Below are 19,908 nucleotides of genomic sequence, written 5' to 3'. Positions count from 1 at the left end.
CGTGAGCCTTGTCGCATTTTAAAATATAAATCGTGATAAAATAAATCACGTTATACACTTATAACACTTGTGTGGGGCTATTCAAATCGTGCATAAACTCTCACGGGTTTTATAAAAGTATAGATTCATCCAAGTTTAAAACATCATAAAGGCATTGTTTGGGACGACTATCCATTGTGTTGGGGTTTGTTTGATTTGTTCTTCTGACGCAGGGATCTGCTGGCGGTCAAGCAGAAATATCATACACCGCCATTGCGGGGTGTCAGGATATGACAATATACATAGTAGTTACATTGAGGGGACCCTGGGTACGTTATTGTTATGTTCCTGATTTTTCTCAGCACGACCAAAGTAAACATTTCGAAAATGTTTTATTGGCGTTAAATGAGTGTAATTCTAAAATTATTACTTTACAGTTTGAAAGCGACAGTGAGACGTGTTTTTAACGACTAAATAATGGGCACGATGGACACGCTCGCATTATCGCTGTCACGTGACACGGAAAAACAAACGCGCGGCACCTAGTTACCTGAACAAGTCCTTTCACGCACACGAAGCTTTTGCTGTCATAAAGTACTGATGATTTTACTTCAAAACCGATGCTAATTCGTGGTTTACTATGCCGAGTAACTCTAGAAAACCAGGCACAGGGAAAGTCCTATCGGCCAGTTTGGGATCTAGTGGTCAAACAAAATTGGTCCGCAAAGTTCAAACCAGAAAGTTTGTCTACAGAGTTGGATACAGCTGGAACAAAGGTGGAAGACTCAAGGAGCTGAGAATAAGGTGTTATTCGTCAAATGTGTATTTCAGTTTACTGTTTGTTTTTGTATTATTATGTTTAATTTATTCAGACTTTTTCAACTGCTGCAGGCATTTGGCCAGAAAGTTCCTACATATATGGATGCACAACACCTTTGGCCGAGTTCCTCCTCATGTAGCCAAGTAATGTGCCATATATATTATTATGTGTTAAGTTATGCAGACATTATTTAAAGGCAAGGGCTAAAATATTTTAACATTGCATGGTTTTGTAGGTCACACTATGACAGTGTGGTACTCAGACGAGCCTTTGAAGGATGGACAGATGAGTGGTGGACGTCCAGGAGGGAGTGGAGTCTTAAAACCAGGGCAGAGTGTCACTATAGGTCAGTGCTGCAAGTCTGTGGTTTATTATAACTAAGGATGGGAATCACCAGAGGCTTCACGATTCACAACCCTTTCAGATGCAAATTAGATTCCCAAATGAAAGCTCTGTTTTCTCTCTTTTTTGCTGTGAAATAGAATTGTTAAAGCTGTAATGTGTAGTGTTTTACATAAACAAACCTCCATTACATTCAAACATGTAGTGCAAGTTATATTGTTACATTGTTTTATTAGTACTTAAGTAAACAACACCAGCACTTCTTGAACTACTGCACGTTACTGTCTTGTAGCTCATAAAACTGATAAGATGTTTGTTGTGTATTCAAATCATTGATTTTGTGTTTCAGGTATTATCTGTATAACTGGGTGTTCCATAGCTGGCGTACATTTATGTCATTGCAGCAAGAAAAGAAGAGCAAACTAAAAACTGCTCAATCATATGGTAAGGCTTTGCTCATTAGAGTGTATCCTGCTTTATGTGACTTTATGTGCATTTTCAGCCGTTATTATATGAACCTGTTGGATCAGTAATCAGCTTGTTTTATTAACCAGCTGACAGACAACAGATGCAGCTGGTTTGGGACAGATGGGAGGTTTTCACAGAGATGAGACGAATGAAGAAGAGAATGCTTGAATCGGCTTTTGAGCAAAACAAGCTCTCAACTCTTCGGTATGTTTACTGTATTTACGCATTGCTTTTAAATATTGTGTGACTGGATGTAGCGAATAAAGATTCCTTAGCCCTTTTTTTGTACAGGGCTTTGGGTTGACGCTTATGTTTTACCTGTGTAGTTCTGCTTGGAGCCTGTGGCAGACGAGGCTGCAGCAGCATCAACACCTTCACACTTTAGAGGCCCAGTGTCTCAAACAGCGGGAGCTGACTTTACAGAGGACGGTCAGTATATCACACAGTATACTGAGATTTTTGTCCCCACAGTTTCAAGAAAATCTGTCATAGTTAGTAAAATATAATATTATATGAATAAACTATACACTTTACTTTGTCTGGTGAGAGGAGTGGAAAGAGAGGGAGAGAGAGTCAAATGGTTGAAAGCCTGCTGCTAACTAGTGGTCAAAGGCAAACAACAAAAAAACACTATTTCCAACAAGTATATCTATGCAGTGCTTCAAACAATCAATACAGCACAGATACAATATTCTTAATGAAAAATCAACTCACTCAGAACTCCTATGTTACCACAATTGTTTGTATAAATGTGATTACATACCTCTTTACTTTGTCTGATTTACTTTATCTTTTGTCAAAGGCTCTGCATCGGTGGAAAGAATTCCACACTGCTCTTTGTTGCCACAAAGATAAAGAAACCAAGGCTTCACTTCACGTCATCCTAAGACTGAAAAGAAAAACACTGCATCAGTGGGTCAGATATGTGTCCTGCTGCCAAACCAAAAGAAAGACCCAAGGTTATTTTTATTTACCTGACTGTTGTATTTGCATTTTGTGTATATGTTTCTTTTGTATGACTCGGTTTTCTCTTGCTGTTCCCTTTCTGAATGTTTTAGCTGCAGCTCAGCATGCATGTAATCTGCGTCTGGTGAGGATGTGTTGGAGTAATTGGAGCAAAGCGTTGCATCGCAGGCTGACTGAGGAAGACCGCTTGCAGGCCACAGCGCAGTTAGCCACTCGGAGCACTCAGCGCAGAGCATTGCAGCGATGGAGAGATTGTATCCTATTAAATATTAATTTTTCATACAAACACTCTAAGTATAGTCCAGTGTATTGTTTGGTTTGATTCTTGAGCTCATCAGTAGACGTGACCTTGTGCAGAGACGAAGCAGAAGAAAACCAGATGGCAAATCAGCACCACTTACATCACCTGCTGGTAAGAACCAAAAATTAAGCAACATAATATCCTAATTATGTCGCGTGATCATTTCACGTATTGATCGGTGTATTGTTGTTGCAGAGCGCCGGAATGCAGGGACTTCATCTTAATGTCACCTGGAACAAAACACAGCGCTTGAACAACAACATGGCTCTCCAGCAGTATTATCAAACTGTAATGGATTTGTACAATTAATGCAAAAAATATGTGGCATTTCAAGTATTTAAATTGGTGGTGATGGTTGAAGTTTTACATGTGTGTTTGTTGTAGATGATGAGAACGTTTTGGAGGCTGTGGCAGGACCATCTGGAGGAGGCTGAAGACGAGAGCTTTCAACCACTGCTAGAAACTGCACAGTCAAACTACAGGTGCTTTTCCTCAGTTATTTCATTCTGTGGCTTCACTCACATTTGCCTGCAGTTAAAGAATGTATTGGTGTATAGAGTTGCATCCACAAGTAAATCATTTATCTTCTTTCTATTAATTTAGATTTTTTTTCTGTCCTGACAGCGTGTCCCTGCTAACCAGCTGTTTTCACCTCTGGAGGGAGAAACTTGCTGAGCAAAGACACATGCAGGTATATTTTTAATTTGGCAAAGCACAAGAATTGGACAGTGCCAGTCCAAATCCCTGATAAATGGGAGGGTTGCATCAGGAAGGCCTCCAGGGTAAAAAAAATTAAAAAAATAAAATAAAATAGCATATCGGCTGTTGAGACCTCGACAGAGGGAGAGGCCAAAAGAAAAAACACAGAAATGTACGGAGCAGACATATATTTCTATTAATCAGAGAGATTTATCTGCCAAGGAAGATTTAAATTAAACTTGTATATTGGACTGTTTTTTGTAAAAACCTATAAAGCACGTTCAAGGTGAATTAGTAAGTTATTTATGTATTCAATCAGCAGAGAATTAATCAAAAGCCTGTTTTAATAACCAAGTTAAAATAGCAATCCATTGCATTCGCTTCTTTAATGTTAGTATGTTATACTTTTCTCAATTTTTAATCATTGCAAATTAACTTTATTTGTGTTTTTTTTTTAACTTGAATGTGTCACAGCAGGTTTTATATCAGCAAAACAATTGTAATGATCTGCATATTGATTGAGAAAAGACAAAGTCCTAAAGCAAATCAACTTGTGACTGTATGTAGTCGGCAAATACCTTGACATATATTGTTCAACAGTAAATAAAAAAATTCATGCTAATGTGCAGGAACTGGAGCGTCGAGCAGACGTTTGGTTTGCTGAGCACATGCTGCCACAGTGTTTCAGCTCATGGGTCAAGTTCACTCTGCAGAGGAGACTTTATAAACAGAGGAGAAAACAGGCTGATGTTTTTAATAAGTGAGTGTTTTCTTTTGTCTTTGAGAATTACCAACAAACCAAGCAGAGGTGATCTGACATGCTTGTTTTTCTGCTTCGTCAGACGGCGTCGGTGCACTTGGGTGATTTCCACCTGGTGGGGTCGAGCAGAGAAGCACAAGGAGCAGATCCTTTCTGAGCAGATGGTATGTCAGCAGTAGATGGAAAATATCTTGTTGGTGTATATACAGAAGGCAAGCACTGCACACTGAAAGTTCACTCGTTTATCAGGCAGTTCTTCATGAGGAGCGATACCTCGTGCAAAGAGCTTTGGCTCGATGGAGACAAAGGACGGAGCAGAGGATCAATGAGAAGGAGAAACTGGAAGCATCCGATTGTCTGTACCTGCACCGACTCCTTCACAACACAGTGACACAGTGGAAGGACAACAGTTTTGAGATTCGGGACCGGTGAGCCAAACTTTGTGCTGGCTGATGTGAAGATTTTATATACATATAATAAGTACTAATCTTACAGATTTGTTTATTTGTTTGCACGTCAGGAGAGACAGAGAGTGTCAGGCCTTTCATCAAGGTGACCTTTGCTGCGTGAGATGGGCTCTGGGAAAATGGAAAAAGGTGCTTTTTGACGACATCTGCGTGTTTGCCCTTAAGATAAAACCAAAAACTTAAACAGACTTAAGTAAAACTAAAGAAAAACGTGTTTGCTTCATATAAGCTTATAATACGTTTGTAAAATATTGGAACAGGGATTTTAGTTTGTTATACTTTGAAATTTTCATTAATTATTGTTGCTTAAAGCTATTCATTTCCTGTCACTTGACTAATCAGTTACTAATACCACTTATATTTACTGTTTGCAAGGAAATAAAGGAAGGACAGTTATCTGTATATGTTAGTAATTCTTGTGTGTTTTATCAGTTTGTTCAGAACCAGAGAGTGAAGAAAGGCAAACTGGAGGAAATACAGCTTTACCATGAAACTAAACTTCTCAAACACACCTGTGAGGCCTGGAAGGTACTTAAGTCCCAGTGACTAGCAGTATATAGTATTAAACATGATCTCATATGTTGGCAGAGGTAAATCTAATGAGAAAAATCTTACACCGTGACCCTGCTGTGTTCACAGAAACACCACCTGCAGATGTCTCGCGTCTGCAGTCGAGTAGAGGAACTTCACAGTCTGAAAATGCAGCACTTTCTCAGGTATTAAACAACAGACTGAGACTCAAACGGTATCTTTCTTTGATTGTAAGCCAGTGGTGTATATTAACAACATCTGTCTCCACAGAATGGTTCTGTCAGTGTGGAGGGAGAACGCAGCGCTGCAGGCAGAGTACCGGCTCATGGAGCAACGAGCACAGAATCACTTTCAGCACGTTCTTCGGTCCAAGGTTGTCAAGCATTCTAACTTTTAAAGCTAATTCACTTATTTATTTAGCACCTTCACTTATTTGTTTCTTTGCAGGTGTTACATGCTTGGCAAGAAGCAACAACACATGCGGTGTCAAAGCGCCACCAGGAGGCAGAAGCTGTGAGCATCGTTCAGAGATCAGTGAACCAAGGTAATGACTGCAACTCTCCAAACAACACAGTTTCTACTACACATATGAAAGCAAGGTCACTGCTGTGCAGCCAGAGGTGTTTCACAGTACAACTATACGAGTGCATTTAAACTTGAACTTACAGTTTAACCTGATTGTCTTTCCTGCTGTGTACAGCATATTTCAATGACATCCACCCTCCAAAATTGCAGTCTCAGCATTCTCAGACAAATATGTTGTCATTTACTACAGAATTAGTCGCTTAGTCTAAGAGCTATTATCCTAAAATGCCTCTTCACCTTTGTAAGCTGATGTTTTCCGTTTTCAGTGTTCCTGCTGCGGACATTCAGACAGTGGAGGATGCAAACCAGAGACGCTCGCAGGGAGAGGATGAGTATGGAGAGAGCCAGGCGGCACTATAACTCCAAACTCCTCTGGAAAGCACTGAGAGAGTGGAATAATTATCACGACCACTGCCGGAAATATAAGGTCTATAATTTATTCTCATTTAGTGTTTTCTATTTAAAGCCACATGCTGTGACATTCATTTATGTGATTTTATTTCACAGGTTATGAAACGACAAGGAATCATGTTGCTGAGGTTAAAGATGTACCAGAGCTACTTTGAACAGTGGAAAATTAAGGTTTGTTGATGTAATGTTGTCACTTAAAGACCGATTTACACTTAAAGATCAATTTGCAGAGCTCTTTGTACTTTTTTATCTCCTACCGCAACTGAAGCTTTAGTTTTGTCTCGCAGTTGTGAATCACTTTGGATAAAAGCATCTACCAAGTGAGTAAATGTGAATGTCTTCGGTTTGCTTCCTGCTTACAGCTGCAGCACAGACGGAGAGAAGTGAAGCAGACAGAACAAGCACTTTGGCACTGGTCTCTCACTCTTCAGGCCAAGGTAATGTTTTTTTGGAGGGGGGTTTTCTTCCAGAAGCCTTACAAGGACTTAAAGCAGGAAAATTGTAAAGTGATTTTTCCGGAGATTAAAGGTCCTGTGTGAAAGAATTAATGTTGAGACTGCAGAGTGAGACATTTACAGGACTCCTTGGCAAAGTCCCAAACCCCTTAGCCCTGAATCCTCACAGACTTTATGATGTCAACTGCTTATTGTGTGAATGTGAAAATATGCAAGGGCTTGAAATGATATAAACAGGAATAAGATCATGATGATTCCAAAAATATCACTTAATTTGGCCAGTTTAGGACTTTTTATTTTCTTAATTTTTTGTTGACTTTAAGAGTAGATAATGGATTATGTGCTGCTGCCTTTCTTGGCCAGGTCACCCTTGTGAAAGAGATCTTGATCTCAATGGGTCTTTTTATCTGGTTAAATAAAGAAAAAAAAATAATTTGAAAAATAATTATTTTTAATCCTTTTTTTCGCATTATAATAAAAAAGAAAACGTGTTATTACTAAACCTAATAGCATATTCTTACCTTCTGATTACATAATTAGGTTTTTTGAGTTGGCCGCGTAGGCTATCTCTGCACCACCCCTGCTGTCACCACAACACCAAGTTTTCCATTTTTTATACACTTAAAAAACATAGTTATGAGTAGAATTTTTCAAACCTTGGACCTCTGCCAGTAAACCACACTAAATGTGACACACTGGACCTTAAATGTGTCTCTGTGAATGTCGCTGGTGCAGGTGCTGTATGGATGGAGGCTGTGGGTCACTGAGCAGCGCAGGAAGCAGGAGCAGGCGGCCACAGCGGCACTTGTCTACAGAGACCAGCTGCTGAGGGAGGGCGTGACCTGCATCCTTACATACGCTGCTCACATGAACGATCTCACCTCCAGCCTTACTCAACACAGTCAAGAGCAAGTGGGTGCACGTCATAAAGCGTTATATAACTTTACGTCAGGCGGCACACGTCACCTCCAGGGAGTGGTTAGACGCTGTGCTATGCGATGGAAGCAGCGGGCGCTGTGTAAACCACAAAGAGAACAAGCGGTCCACGAGCAACCAGCAAAAAAGAGCGTGACCTTTTGCCTGACCACCCGTGGACCTGAGAACGTTTCCTCTGTGGAGCAGGAAGTTGGAGGCGGCGTGCTCAGTGAGCTGTGAGTCCGAGCACCTGATGAGCTGTGAATCTGTGATCAACATACAGACTCAGTCTCACAGAGTTTGTCCTTCTTGTTTTTTTGTAGGCCTCCAACGCGTGCGTGTCGACGACAGCCACGTCGCTGTGAGGAACTCTTTGAATCTCCAGGCACAGGGTAAACTTTTTGGGGAATAATAACAATAAATAACATTAGTGGAGGAGCCACTGACAAATGTATTCTCCTTTTCTCTCTTTTGTTTTCCAGCACCCAATATCAGACTGGTATCATCAGCACTGAAGCAGCTCCAAAACCCTTCCTCATGACCTCCACACATCAGAGCACCATCACATCTTCTGTGTCACCTTCTGAACCACCGGTGTCTGTGGTGGATTTGTCTTTGGGAACTCAAAGCAAATATTTCCTTCTGCCTCCGTCTGCTTTCATGAACCCCAGCTCCCAGAATATGCCACAGAATTCCAGGTGTCCAGGTATGATAGTTACACTTTTATTGCCAGTAAATCATCAGTAATTCATTTGTTTTCAATTATTATTATTATTAATAATAATAATAATAATAATAATAATAATAATAAGCTCTTTCAATTAAGATGACGTTTGGGTTTTGATTTTACTTTTGTTAGAGCTTTTGGGCGGTGGAGGAACTGATCCAGTATCAGCTATGACAAGTGAACTGCTCAGCATTCAGCTGGACATGAAGAGTTTTCAACAGGACAGAAAACAGCTACGGTAGTTTACCCTTTCTTCACATTTTCTTATTTATGTTGTCACCATAGTAACGGATGTTTTATTGTCTGTGTGTGTGTGTGTGTGTTTGTTTTGTCCACGCAGGGCATGGCAAAAACTGAGGGAGGTGTTGCATAGTTGGCTGCAGACCAGTGCAGAGGATGATGAGCAAATGGAAAAAGATTGTGTTCATCAGGAGTTGAAGGAGGTAACATTTTTATGTCAAAGAGGAATCAACACTTCTGATATGTTTTCATGAACTCCCAAGATTGTGTTTTAGTGCACCAATGCTTCAAAATGTCTCCCAGACGATTCATGTTTGTCAACAGTGAAATGAGATTTCATCAATAAATACTGAAACCAGGAAAATCCCGTTGAGATTAAGAACCTCTTTTTCAAGGGAGTCCTGGCCAAAACAAGGCAGCAGCAAATATGAAACACTCAACAGTTACACATTTACACAGTTAAACACAGAAAACTGTGGATTCAGCCTCAAGAACTCTCAGTTTGGATTTGAAAGCGTTGCATATGGCATAAACTCAGTTGGTTTCCAGTCTGAATCAGAATAAAGTACAATGAGTTAAAAAAAATACATTGATTTGTAAAGATTGAAAAGAGTCAGGACAATGTGGACACAAATTGACACAATGTTGCAATGCATGCGTCCGTCTGTGGCCTCATTTAATCAATTAAGCTCAAGCAGCGTGGGGGGGGGGTGGAAGTACAAGTTTTTAGCCTGTGTCACAGTTGATGTTTTTGATGTTGACAGTTGGAGGAGCGCATCACTCGACTGTCCCTCAAACTGGCCGAGCGGAAGCCAACAATGCTGCATCACACCCAGAGGATCCAGCATTTACAGAACATCCTTCACACAGCAGGAGTTTCTTCTCTCCGCTGACAAACAGAAGAGATGAGAACTGATGACTCTGGGAACAATAGTGGTCCCTACGCTGCTGAATATGTGGATGGCTTCTCATTTGCTACCATCACATTTCTTCTAAAACGATGGGAGACTGAGACTCTGACAAAGACTGACATTTTTTTTGCTTTAATCTTACTTGTTATTTTGTTCATATTGTGTTTTATTCAGCTCTCAGCTCCAGGTCCAGGCTTTTTGTCATGGTTCTAAATTTATCTCAGCATATCCAGACACAATAAAGCTGAGCCCTTTGAAGGAGTCTTCACCTCTACATCTTTTTGGTTAGGGGTTGTCCTTGTGACAGATGGTGCTAATTATTTTCCACATGTGTGAAAAACTGCACTTTTTTTCAGAGGAGTGGCCCTTACGCAATAGGTTTACTATTACCCCATTAGTACCAGTGTCTTTCAGCATTTTTGGAAAGTCTTGGCAGGAAAATCAACGACTTCAGAGAGAGTAACGGAGTGGGGAAACTGTTGTGCTCTGCAGACTGCACAAGTCAGAATTTTTAACTCAGTCTTTGATCTATAACCGGCTAGAATGCGAGGATTTTACACTATTTTACTCTTTTACACATTTGCCTGCTGCACCAAGGGTGAGTTTTATTATTTAACTAGTGAATTTATTTGATAAGGGCATTTTTTTTGCATTTGCTGTTTAAGACATTTATTAAAATTGATTTGAATACAAAAACAGCAGCTTACTAATATGCAAAGTTGGCTTTGATTGATTGTCTCAAACATTTCTCTACAACATACAGAGTATATCTGTTTTTCTGAACGTCACTCTATGTTTGAAATGTTTGTTGCACGGCAGGAAAAAAGACCCGTTGGTGCACAGTGTCAGATCCCGAGCAGAAGAAATGTGCAGAACTCGCAAAAGCTCTGGTGGCGGTGCTGCCTCCAGCTGCTGTGGCAGCCTTTGCCAGACTCTCGTGCATCCGAGCTTCCAGCACGACCGACTGCATCGAAAGGATCAGGGTGAGCTGTCCAGTCACCTGACGAGCACCGTCATGAACACAGGTGTGGTTAGGTAGTTCAGCATCTGCCATAGATACTACTGTAGTTGATAAGACATGAGTATGATATTAAATATTTTGAAATTAGGCTAAGATCATCACATATAAGAAAAGAAAATATATAAAGTCAGAATGAGGAAAAATGTCTTTGGTTTCTTTGATGGATGTGAGATAAATCTGTCCTATAGCTGCACAGATGATTTTCCAGTAGGACAACTCAAAAAGCGAATGGCAACAATAGTAGAATCAGAATATTGTTTAATTTCAAAATTTGAGTTTTAAAACTGTCTTGGACTTAAGGAATAATGCAGAGGAAATATTAAAACTACAAACACAGGGTGTTGTTTTTGTTTTTTTCCCAAATATAAACTAACATGGCTGTATTATATGACATCAGTGCTACACAGAGCTTCACATCTAAATGAAATCTTAAAAGGGAAACTTTGGAAAAAAAAATGTATCGCAGCATACATTCTTAAATATTAATAATACTTTTGTATTTGAATTTGTTTTTTTGACATGCAAATGTGAAGGTTTGTGATCAATATTACATTGTGAAAGATAGATGTTATTTTTCCTTAAATGGTGAAGAGTAACTATATTGGATTATTTAACAATTTTGCACCAAAGTTATGGATTTTTATTTCCAAAATGCATTTGTATCTGATACTGTTCTGAGATTGTGTAGCATCTACACAAATAAGACTTTCAACACCAGTATCACAGTTCATTTCAATACAATGTGTTCAACTGAAGCTGCTGCAACAACAAACAGTTTATAAAGTGAAGAAGACAACTGCTTGAGTTGTGAAGTTAATTATTACTCACAATTTAAAGTTGCATTTCAGGCAAACCGCGCTGACATCGTGACATTAGACGCAGGAGAAGTTTATTCTGCTGTGAGGCAGTTTGGTCTCGTCGCTGTCGCCAAGGAGATATACAGTGACGGTGGGTTTTTTGTATTATTATTTCCTGTTGTTTCCCTATTATTACAGGCAGACATGTTACACAAAAGAAAAAAACAACAGGGCTTAAATATATATTAATGGTATTAATGTATGTATTAATCTACTGAATCAATATTAATACTATGACCTTTGGCAGCAATGAAGCCTGTAATTAGAATAGGTCTGTTCATACATGTTAATTATAATGAGCTGATTGGCTTCACATACTAACACAAAACGTTAAAAGAACATTAGCCCATGGTTCTAAGGTTAGTCAGAACCAAACCAAGAACTAACATTTAGAGAACGTTCCCTCAGGGTCATGCAGAAGCCTAACGTTCCCTAAATGTTGAGGGAACCGAAAAACTGAAATGTTCTCCTGTAGTTGCATCTTGGTCACAACACAATGTTCCCATTTGGTTGCATTTTGATATTTTTTGTTTACAACTGAAAGAGAACATTCTGAGAACATTGTCCAGCTTCATTAAGGTTTTGAGGTAACATTATAAAAGGTTTGCAGTTGCTAGATTCACCTTTATGTTCATATTTCAAGAAATATGAACATGAAAATACGTCTTTCAAGGAGTGTTTATTTAGTTATGGTTGTTCATGTCTCTTCAGCTCTGTGTTGTGAGCCAGTATATTACAGGACATGTCTGTGGTTGTCCTCCGTTGTGTCCTCTGCAGGAGGCTGTATTCTGTCTGTGGCTGTGGTGAGAAACAGCAGCATAGACGTACGATCCCTGCAGGGCCTCAGGAGTTGTCACAGTGGAGTGCGATGGACAGCTGGGTGGAGTCTTCCTCTGGGCTTCCTGCTGTCCCGGAACTACCTGAGCTGGTCCAAAGAGCACCCGCTCAGTCAGGGTACTGAAGATATTGAAGTGTCCTCGTTCCCTGTTTCGGTGTCCTGTGGTTTTTCAGTCTTCTGACTTGTTCTCCTCTCGAGCAGATGTCAGTACCTTCTTCAATGCCAGCTGTGTTCCTGGAGCCACTGCCATGGCTCCACGTCTGTGTGCTCTGTGCCAGGGCCAGAAGTCTTACATTCGCCAGAAGAATTACCACTGTGAAACGTCCCACAGTGAGCCTTTCTACAACAGCCAAGGGGCCCTCAGGTCAGGAGTCACTGAAAATCAACAAGGACGCATGTTAAAGGTCTATTGTGTAACATTTAGGAGGATTGTATATATTGTATATATATTACCCATAAGTAATGTTGTTTTTAAGTGAAAATTGTTTGGTTTTTGTAGACTTTTGGAATCAACCATTATTGAACCGTTATTCTTTACTTTATACTATACTTCTTTACAAAGGACAACATCCTTTTTAGTATGTGAAGGCCACCGTAGTTCTCTGACACATGTGGGAAAGAGTGCCCTCACTATGAGATGTCATTAATTCTTACAAACTGGGCCTTAAATTGATTTTAAATGTGAAATAATCAAACGACTTAATTATCCTGCTGCTCTGTCACAGGTGTCTCAGGAGCGGGACAGGAGATGTGGCATTTGTGGACCATTTAGCCCTCGAGAGCATCGAAGGTCAACTATATCTTCTAAAAAGGGAGGTGATGAAATATCTGTCTTTTCATGTGTGTCATGTTCCGTCTCTTCTCTTTTAGGGAGTGAGAGCGATGAGTTCCGATTACTGTGTGCTGATGGCACACAGGCTCCTCTCAGCCAGTACAGGAGCTGTAACCTTGGACGCGGTCCAGGAGGAGGCGTCGTCACCAGAGTCAACTTTCGCAAAGTTGCTCGCAAATTTATTACAACCGCTCAGGTAAAAAAAAAATAAAAATGTGTATGTTCAGTCCCTCACATGTCACACAATTTCACTTTGCGCTCTATGTCAGGTTTTTTTTTTGTTTTTGTTATTCTTCAGACGCTGTTTGGTCAGCGAGGGAGAGAGAGGCACCGCTTCCAACTCTTTAACTCGTCCACTTTCGGGGAAAATGATCTTCTCTTCAAAGATGTGACGGATAAATTATCCGTTCTGTCAGACGACATGGACGTCAGTCAGGTGCTGGGTCTGGATTATGTGGCTCTCCTCAAAGGTCTTGGACATGAAGGTGCTTCCCCTCTCCACTATTCATCACACTGTCGATTGTGTGCCATTATTGAACTGAATTATTGACTTGTGTGTTTGTGTGTGTGTGCAGGAAGCTCACTGGAGGACAGTGTTGTGCGATGGTGCTGCATCAGCCACGCAGAGCAGAAGAAATGTGAAGAGTGGGCTCTGAGCATCAAGTCAGACCCGCTGGTGTGCGTCGGAGCCGCTTCCATGCGTGAGTGTATCGAGAAAATTAAGGTGGGTCGCATCAGCCGCAGAGTATCAGTATTATTATTATCACACTCTTAACATTTACTACAGCGCCCTGTAACTTTACCACAGAGGGATGAGGTGGACGCGGCTTCACTGGATGCGACACACTCATTCATCGCTGGGAAGTGTGGTCTCGTCCCTGTAGTGACAGAATATTATGGTAAGACTTTTTATTATGTTGTGTTGTGTTTCTCGGACGTCTCCCTTCCCAGCACACATTCATATTAAGTACTTTGTGTACAGTATATTAATTATTTGATTTATTAATGAAAATAAATTCCTGATCATGTTAATCCAAATTAATTTATAAAACAGAACAGCAACATTCAGTTACTGAATATTTATCACTTCACTACATCTGTGAGGGTTGGACCCTTTACTTAGATAAAACAGGCAGTTGGGTTGGGTATCAAGTAAGTTTTGTTTTCGATTTTCAAATTATTTGCAGATTATTTTTTTTCATCTCATTTGCTTTTAGTTTCTTGCAAAATGTTGGTTACCTAAATATATGTGTGTATATATACATATATATGTATATATGTGTGTATATATATATATATGTATATATATACATATACAGTGCTCAGCGTAAATGAGTACACCCCCTTCGAAAAGTACCATTTTAAACAATATCTCAATGAAAACAAAAACAATTTCCAAAATGTTGACAAGATTAAGTTTTATTTAACCTCTGTTTAACTTATAACATGAAAGTAAGGTTAATAATATAACTTAGAGAACAAAATTTATAGTTTTACTCAAATTGGGGTGATGCAAAAATGAGTACACCCCACTGAAAGTCTCTGTAGCAAGGCTAATTTTTAGACTACAAATGTCCAATTTAACAATAATCAACCACAGGTGAGTCTAATTATTCATCACACAGGTGTCCAGCAGACAGTTGACTATAAACCCCTTCCCATTTCATGTTGTTAGCAATGGCACCACATGGAAGAGAAATGACTCAAGACTTGAGAAGGAAAATAATTTCTTTACACCACAAAGGTGAAGGCTACAAGAAGATCAGCAAAGCTTTACTTATCAGTCAGAATACTGTAGCAAAAGTGGTACAAAAATTTAAAAAAGATGGAACTGCAACCATCTCACAGAGACGTCCAGGTCGTCCACGGACGTTAACACCTCGACAGGAGCGTCTCCTGATGAGAAGGGTCAAAGAAAATCGGCATGCAAGTTCACTGCAGTTATCCAAGGAAGTAGAAAGCCAAACTGGGGTGACTATTTCCCATGACACAATATGGCATACACTGCAGAGGAATGGCATGCATGGGTGCCGTCCCAACGGAAGCCTCTCCTAAAGCCCAGGCACATAAAAGCCCGCCTAGAGTTTGCCAGGGCCCATGCTGACAAAGATGAAGACTACTGGGACTCTGTACTTTGGAGTGATGAGACCAAGATAAATGTTTTTGGAACTGATGGCTTCAAAACTGTATGGCGTCGCAAAGGTGAGGAATTCAAAGAAAAATGCATGGTGCCTACAGTGAAACATGGTCGTGGCAGTGTCCTTATGTGGGGTTGCATGAGTGCTGCTGGTGTCTGGGAGCTGATGGCATCATGAATTCACAGATGTTTTGCTCTATACTGAAAGAAAAGATGCTACCATCACTCAGTGCCTTTGGCATCGTCCACTTTTCCAACATGACAATGATCCTAAACACACATCTAAGGCCACTGTTGGATTTCTGAAGAAGAAGAGGGTAAAAGTGATTCAGTGGCCAAGTATGTCTCCTGATCTGAACCCAATTGAACACCTATGGGGAATTCTGAAGAGTTGAGGATTACTCTCCATCCAGCATCCAGTCTCTAAAAGAGATAATTCTTGAATGGAAAAAGATTGATGTAGCAAAATGTTTCCAACTTGTTAATTCCATGCCTGGAAGACTTGGTGCTGTTATTAAAAATCATGGAGGCCATACAAAGTACTAGATTTAGTAGTTTTTGTTGTGGGGTGTACTCATTTTTGCATCGCCCTTATTTCAGTAAAACTGAAAAATGTGTAATCTAAGTTATGTTATTGACCTTACTTTCATGTTATAAGTTTAACAGATGTTATATAAACTTATATATATTCAACATTTTGAAAATAGTTTTTGTGTTCATTGAGATATTGTTTAAAATGGTACTTTTCAAAGGGGGTGTACTCATTTACGCTGAGCACTGTATGTATATATGTGTGTGTGTATATATATATAGTTGCCCTCACACAAAACAGAGAACAGTATAGACCCTTCACATATGAAAAGCTGTTGTAATAATGATAATAATAATAATAACAATGATGATATTTATAATAAATAAAATTGATAAAATAATAAAATTTCTCCATAGTTTTGCACACTTCATATGAAGATGCATTTTCTTGTCGTTTTACGTCTCTCTTCAGACACTTCTCGCCACATTTTGTCTGCGCTGTTAAAATCTAATTAAGGCCACTAATTAAAATCAAGTTTTAGAAATAAATTACATCCACCAGTTGATAAGTTGCAATCCTGGTCTACACTAATTAAAAATACACTTGTTTCTTCTTGTGTTTTCTCTGATTCGCTCAGGTAGAAAATGTGCGCTTGCTGAAGGATCAGCTCCCTTGGAGGCAGACAGTAAAAGCATCAAAATGACTCACACTCACAGGGATTTTGGAAGTGTTTATGTTGAAGAACTGCCGTGTCTCTTCTCCTCAGTGTTGCCGTCTGTGGTGGGTGTAGCTGTGGCAAAGCGCTCCAGCAGAAGTATATTCATGGGGAACCTGGGAGGGCGTCGGTCGTGCCAGGGTCACATGTACAGCCCCGCAGGCTGGATGCTGCCGTACACACACACGTTAAGCCTGGAGCACAACAGCAGCTTTTGTGACCCAGACCAAGGTGCTGTTTCCACTCATTTTTCCAGTATTCACCACCTATTCTAATTTATTCAGCCTCTAAAAGACAGTGTTACATCTGTACAGTAATAGGTAATAGGTTGTGCTACTCTTTACTGGGTAAGTAATTTATTACTGGGTCAACACTGCCCCACCACTAACCCATTTAAACTGTAGTTTGTCGCTTTATGTTCCCTCAGCGTACAACCAGGTGTTTTGGAAAGGCTGTCTTCCCGGCTCTCAGGGGAATCTATGCAAAGTGTGTATGGGAGGCACCGGAGAGGCTGCGACCAAACGCTGCGCTGACAACCACAATGAACGTTTCTACGGCAACATGGGGGCTTTAAGGTGTGAGCGGCTGGCTTAATTCAATTAAATTAAAGAAAGATTTCCACTTAGATTGTGACCAAGCATTTTTCCTTTACCTGCGGTGTTACTCAGCCATTTAGATTTTATACACTCTGTGTTCAGAGACAGTCCTCTGCATACACTGGTAGTTATTTGATGTGTTTCTATTATTTAAAACCAGTCTGACTTTTCTCCTCCAACTGGATATTTTCTCTTTTTTCTGACTATTCTCTGTTAACTCTAGACATGGTTCATTCATTCCTTCATTGTCTGTCACTCTATCCTTCCACATGAGGGTCATGGGGAGCTGGAGCTAATCCCAGCTGACATAAAGCAAGGCAGGGAACACCCTGGACAGGTCGCCAGTCCATCACAGGGCCTCTAGACGTGGTTGTGTGTGAAAATCTCGTAAATCAGCAGTTTCTGAAATAGTCAGACTTGCCTGTCTGGCATCAACAGCCATGCTACATTCAAATAGCATGGTCACTCAAATCATCTGTCCTCACTTCATCTTGATCATGTCCATATGCCTAAGTGCACTGAGTCACTGCCTTAGATAATTCAACAGGTGTACCTAATAAATTGGCTGGTGAGTGTATTTTAAAAACACTGTTTAGAGGCACATGTCTAAAACAACACAAAAACCCTCCATGTGGCTGGATTCTACTAAGTTTAATTGACAAAATGTGATTTTAATATACATAGGTGTTTGGTTGGAGATCCCAGTGGGAAAAGCCACGGTGATGTGGCCTTCCTGGAGCAGCACAACCTTCAGGATAATATCCACAGTAAGATATTTAAGATTTATCACATGAATACTCGCCGCTGCCAACACATAACAGTATCTTCTGTCATGCTGTGCTTTAGGTTTGAGCTCGACAGGTTGGGCAGAGGGTTGGACGCCATCGGACTTTGAGTTGCTGTGCGGTGACGGCCGTCGGGCCCCACTGTCAGAGTGGGAGAGCTGTCATCTGGGGGTTATCCCCCCAAACATCATCATGACAAGGCCGGTGCTCACAGCACGAGTGTACGACTTCCTCATGAAGTCACAGGTCAGCTTATGTAGCAGAGATGCTTTCACAATGTGCCGTTGTGTGTTTGAAATCAGTACATGAGGCTGGGTCAGGACCCATAGACGGGTGTCGCATAATAATTTTATAAGAATTAGCAGCTTTATATCTGTATTTCACTTCTCAACCACATTATTTTTTCACCACAGTCACATTTTCTGCCAGAATAACTTGTGATTCAGAAACCAGACCCAAAAAAATTTGAGATAAAAGGCTTTATCACATGTTTTTATATTTTCAATAACACATGCATTCAATTCGAGCATTTATTTTGTAAATGCTTGGTTCACTGACTCAAAAATGTGGCTGTAAAAAAAAAAAAAATAGCCAGAGATTTGCTAAAATAATGATTTTTTTATTTTTTTTTTACCACCATAAAGGAAACTTTGGCAGCCAAGTCCGATTCAGAGTTCAAGCTCTTTGAGTCTCAACAATACGGACAAAGTGATCTGTTGTTTAAAGATGCAACACAGTGTTTTGTCCACACGAGCCACATGGACTACCGCTCCATCCTTGGAGAGGAGTTTTACACTCGTGCAGACGCTGTCTTCAACTGCACTCACTCTGGTAGGAATACAACTAAATATTCTAGTGCAGTGTTTCTCAATCCTGGTCCTTGGGTTTCCCTCCAACTCACCGGATTCAAATCAGCTCATCAGCAAGCTCTCTCTGCAAAAGCCTGGTGACGAGGCATTCATTGGAATCAGGGAAACATCTAAAACATGCAGAACAGTGGGTGTCCGAGGACGAGGATTGAGCTGATTGTCATCTGTGTCATATACAGTTTCTATAAAAACTACTTTACTTTTCATTCCAACAGATATCCTGGAGTTTTGCGGTCAGGATGTGTGCAGCATATTCTAATGGACATGGAGAAGAACGCAAACTCTATTCCGCCTTCTGATGTTTAAAAAATATCTGTTCTATCAATAACTAAAGACTGCAAAACACTGCTTTGTCATGTTTATGCAGGAAATTGGAGAAATCACTGTTCAAGCACAACAACGGTGGGAAGCAAAGGCCCACAGAGAGAGCCTGCAGTGTCACACAGATTACAGATTGTAAATGGTCCAGTGATAGCACTGTATTTTGTGTTTTAACTGTTCTTAACTCTATAATTTGAATCCTCAAAGCTATTTTATGATCAGAAAACTGTATATTAAATAATATATTATTAATAAATGTATGAAATGGGGTTTTCTTTCTGTTCCTTTTTTTTTCTTCCACAATTATGGATATGTATATGTTGTGTAACTATACAAGAACATGTATAGTTACGACCATTGCGACCATGGTGAAAGACACCATGGTCGAAATGGTCGCAAGTTCGACTCCACCCCTGGCTGATTGTACTCAATTCCATTGTAAGTCGCTTTGGATAAAAGCGTTTGCTAAATGACATGTAATGTAATGTAATGTAACATCTGAAAACAGATAATGCTGAATTTCATTAATTTACTCTATGGATTTGTCAACACATTTACACCAACAAAAGACTGGCTTTATAATACAAATAAGTAGAGATATCAAAATGTACTTAATTATTCAAAATGTACAGTGTTTTCTCTGCATTGTGAAGAAAAAGGGAAAACTACATTACTTTTAATGTAATAAAACATTTTAATTTCAATGTTATGCTATCCTCTGGCTGAAGTACAGTACGTTTTATTGTAAAATCGTGTTTAAATGTTAAGAATATATCGTTTAACTTGGACTACAACATTTTACACGGAAAGTTCCATCTAGACAGTTGT

The 19,908-nt window shown here is 39.9% G+C and overlaps 2 protein-coding genes across 2 annotated transcripts; both read left to right on the top strand.

Annotated features, from left to right (window-relative positions):
• Positions 1–31: 31 nt before the first annotated feature.
• On the top strand, positions 32–10,176 carry sfi1 (SFI1 centrin binding protein). Its single transcript, XM_058632536.1, has 29 exons — positions 32–783; positions 871–942; positions 1,035–1,145; positions 1,491–1,585; positions 1,696–1,813; positions 1,936–2,038; positions 2,412–2,568; positions 2,668–2,829; positions 2,917–2,987; positions 3,072–3,164; positions 3,261–3,358; positions 3,501–3,567; positions 4,205–4,335; positions 4,418–4,499; positions 4,585–4,763; positions 4,856–4,931; positions 5,235–5,330; positions 5,442–5,518; positions 5,604–5,706; positions 5,781–5,877; positions 6,185–6,345; positions 6,426–6,500; positions 6,692–6,766; positions 7,520–7,935; positions 8,023–8,091; positions 8,182–8,405; positions 8,559–8,664; positions 8,767–8,869; positions 9,431–10,176. Exons 1-29 carry the CDS (start codon positions 620–622, stop codon positions 9,557–9,559), a joined length of 3,510 nt encoding a protein of 1,169 aa, XP_058488519.1. The 5' UTR covers positions 32–619; the 3' UTR covers positions 9,560–10,176.
• On the top strand, positions 10,078–19,679 carry sxph (saxiphilin). The gene is made up of 16 exons (XM_058632542.1): positions 10,078–10,175; positions 10,397–10,560; positions 11,447–11,546; positions 12,233–12,409; positions 12,495–12,657; positions 13,019–13,083; positions 13,164–13,321; positions 13,424–13,610; positions 13,701–13,849; positions 13,934–14,024; positions 16,432–16,740; positions 16,937–17,084; positions 17,790–17,872; positions 17,952–18,136; positions 18,535–18,721; positions 18,975–19,679. Exons 1-16 carry the CDS (start codon positions 10,121–10,123, stop codon positions 19,016–19,018), a joined length of 2,265 nt encoding a protein of 754 aa, XP_058488525.1. The 5' UTR covers positions 10,078–10,120; the 3' UTR covers positions 19,019–19,679.
• The last annotated feature ends 229 nt before the right edge of the window (positions 19,680–19,908 follow it).

Source organism: Solea solea, chromosome 6 (genome assembly GCF_958295425.1).
Source record: "Solea solea chromosome 6, fSolSol10.1, whole genome shotgun sequence".
In the NCBI taxonomy this organism is placed as follows: Eukaryota; Metazoa; Chordata; class Actinopteri; order Pleuronectiformes; family Soleidae; genus Solea; species Solea solea.
Note: the sequence above shows the minus strand (reverse complement) of the source record. Positions and strands in the feature narration are given on the sequence as shown.

Excerpts from the sequence above, each read along its gene's own strand:
- sfi1 (XM_058632536.1), top strand. The coding sequence starts at position 620 with ATGCCGAGTAACTCTAGAAAACCAGGCACAGGGAAAGTCCTATCGGCC. Across the intron at positions 2,988-3,071 it reads ACCACTTACATCACCTGCTG|AGCGCCGGAATGCAGGGACT; the intron begins GTAAGAACCAAA and ends TTGTTGTTGCAG. Across the intron at positions 6,501-6,691 it reads TTGAACAGTGGAAAATTAAG|CTGCAGCACAGACGGAGAGA; the intron begins GTTTGTTGATGT and ends TCCTGCTTACAG.
- sxph (XM_058632542.1), top strand. The coding sequence starts at position 10,121 with ATGCGAGGATTTTACACTATTTTACTCTTTTACACATTTGCCTGCTGC. Across the intron at positions 10,561-11,446 it reads ACTGCATCGAAAGGATCAGG|GCAAACCGCGCTGACATCGT; the intron begins GTGAGCTGTCCA and ends GTTGCATTTCAG. Across the intron at positions 14,025-16,431 it reads TGTAGTGACAGAATATTATG|GTAGAAAATGTGCGCTTGCT; the intron begins GTAAGACTTTTT and ends TGATTCGCTCAG.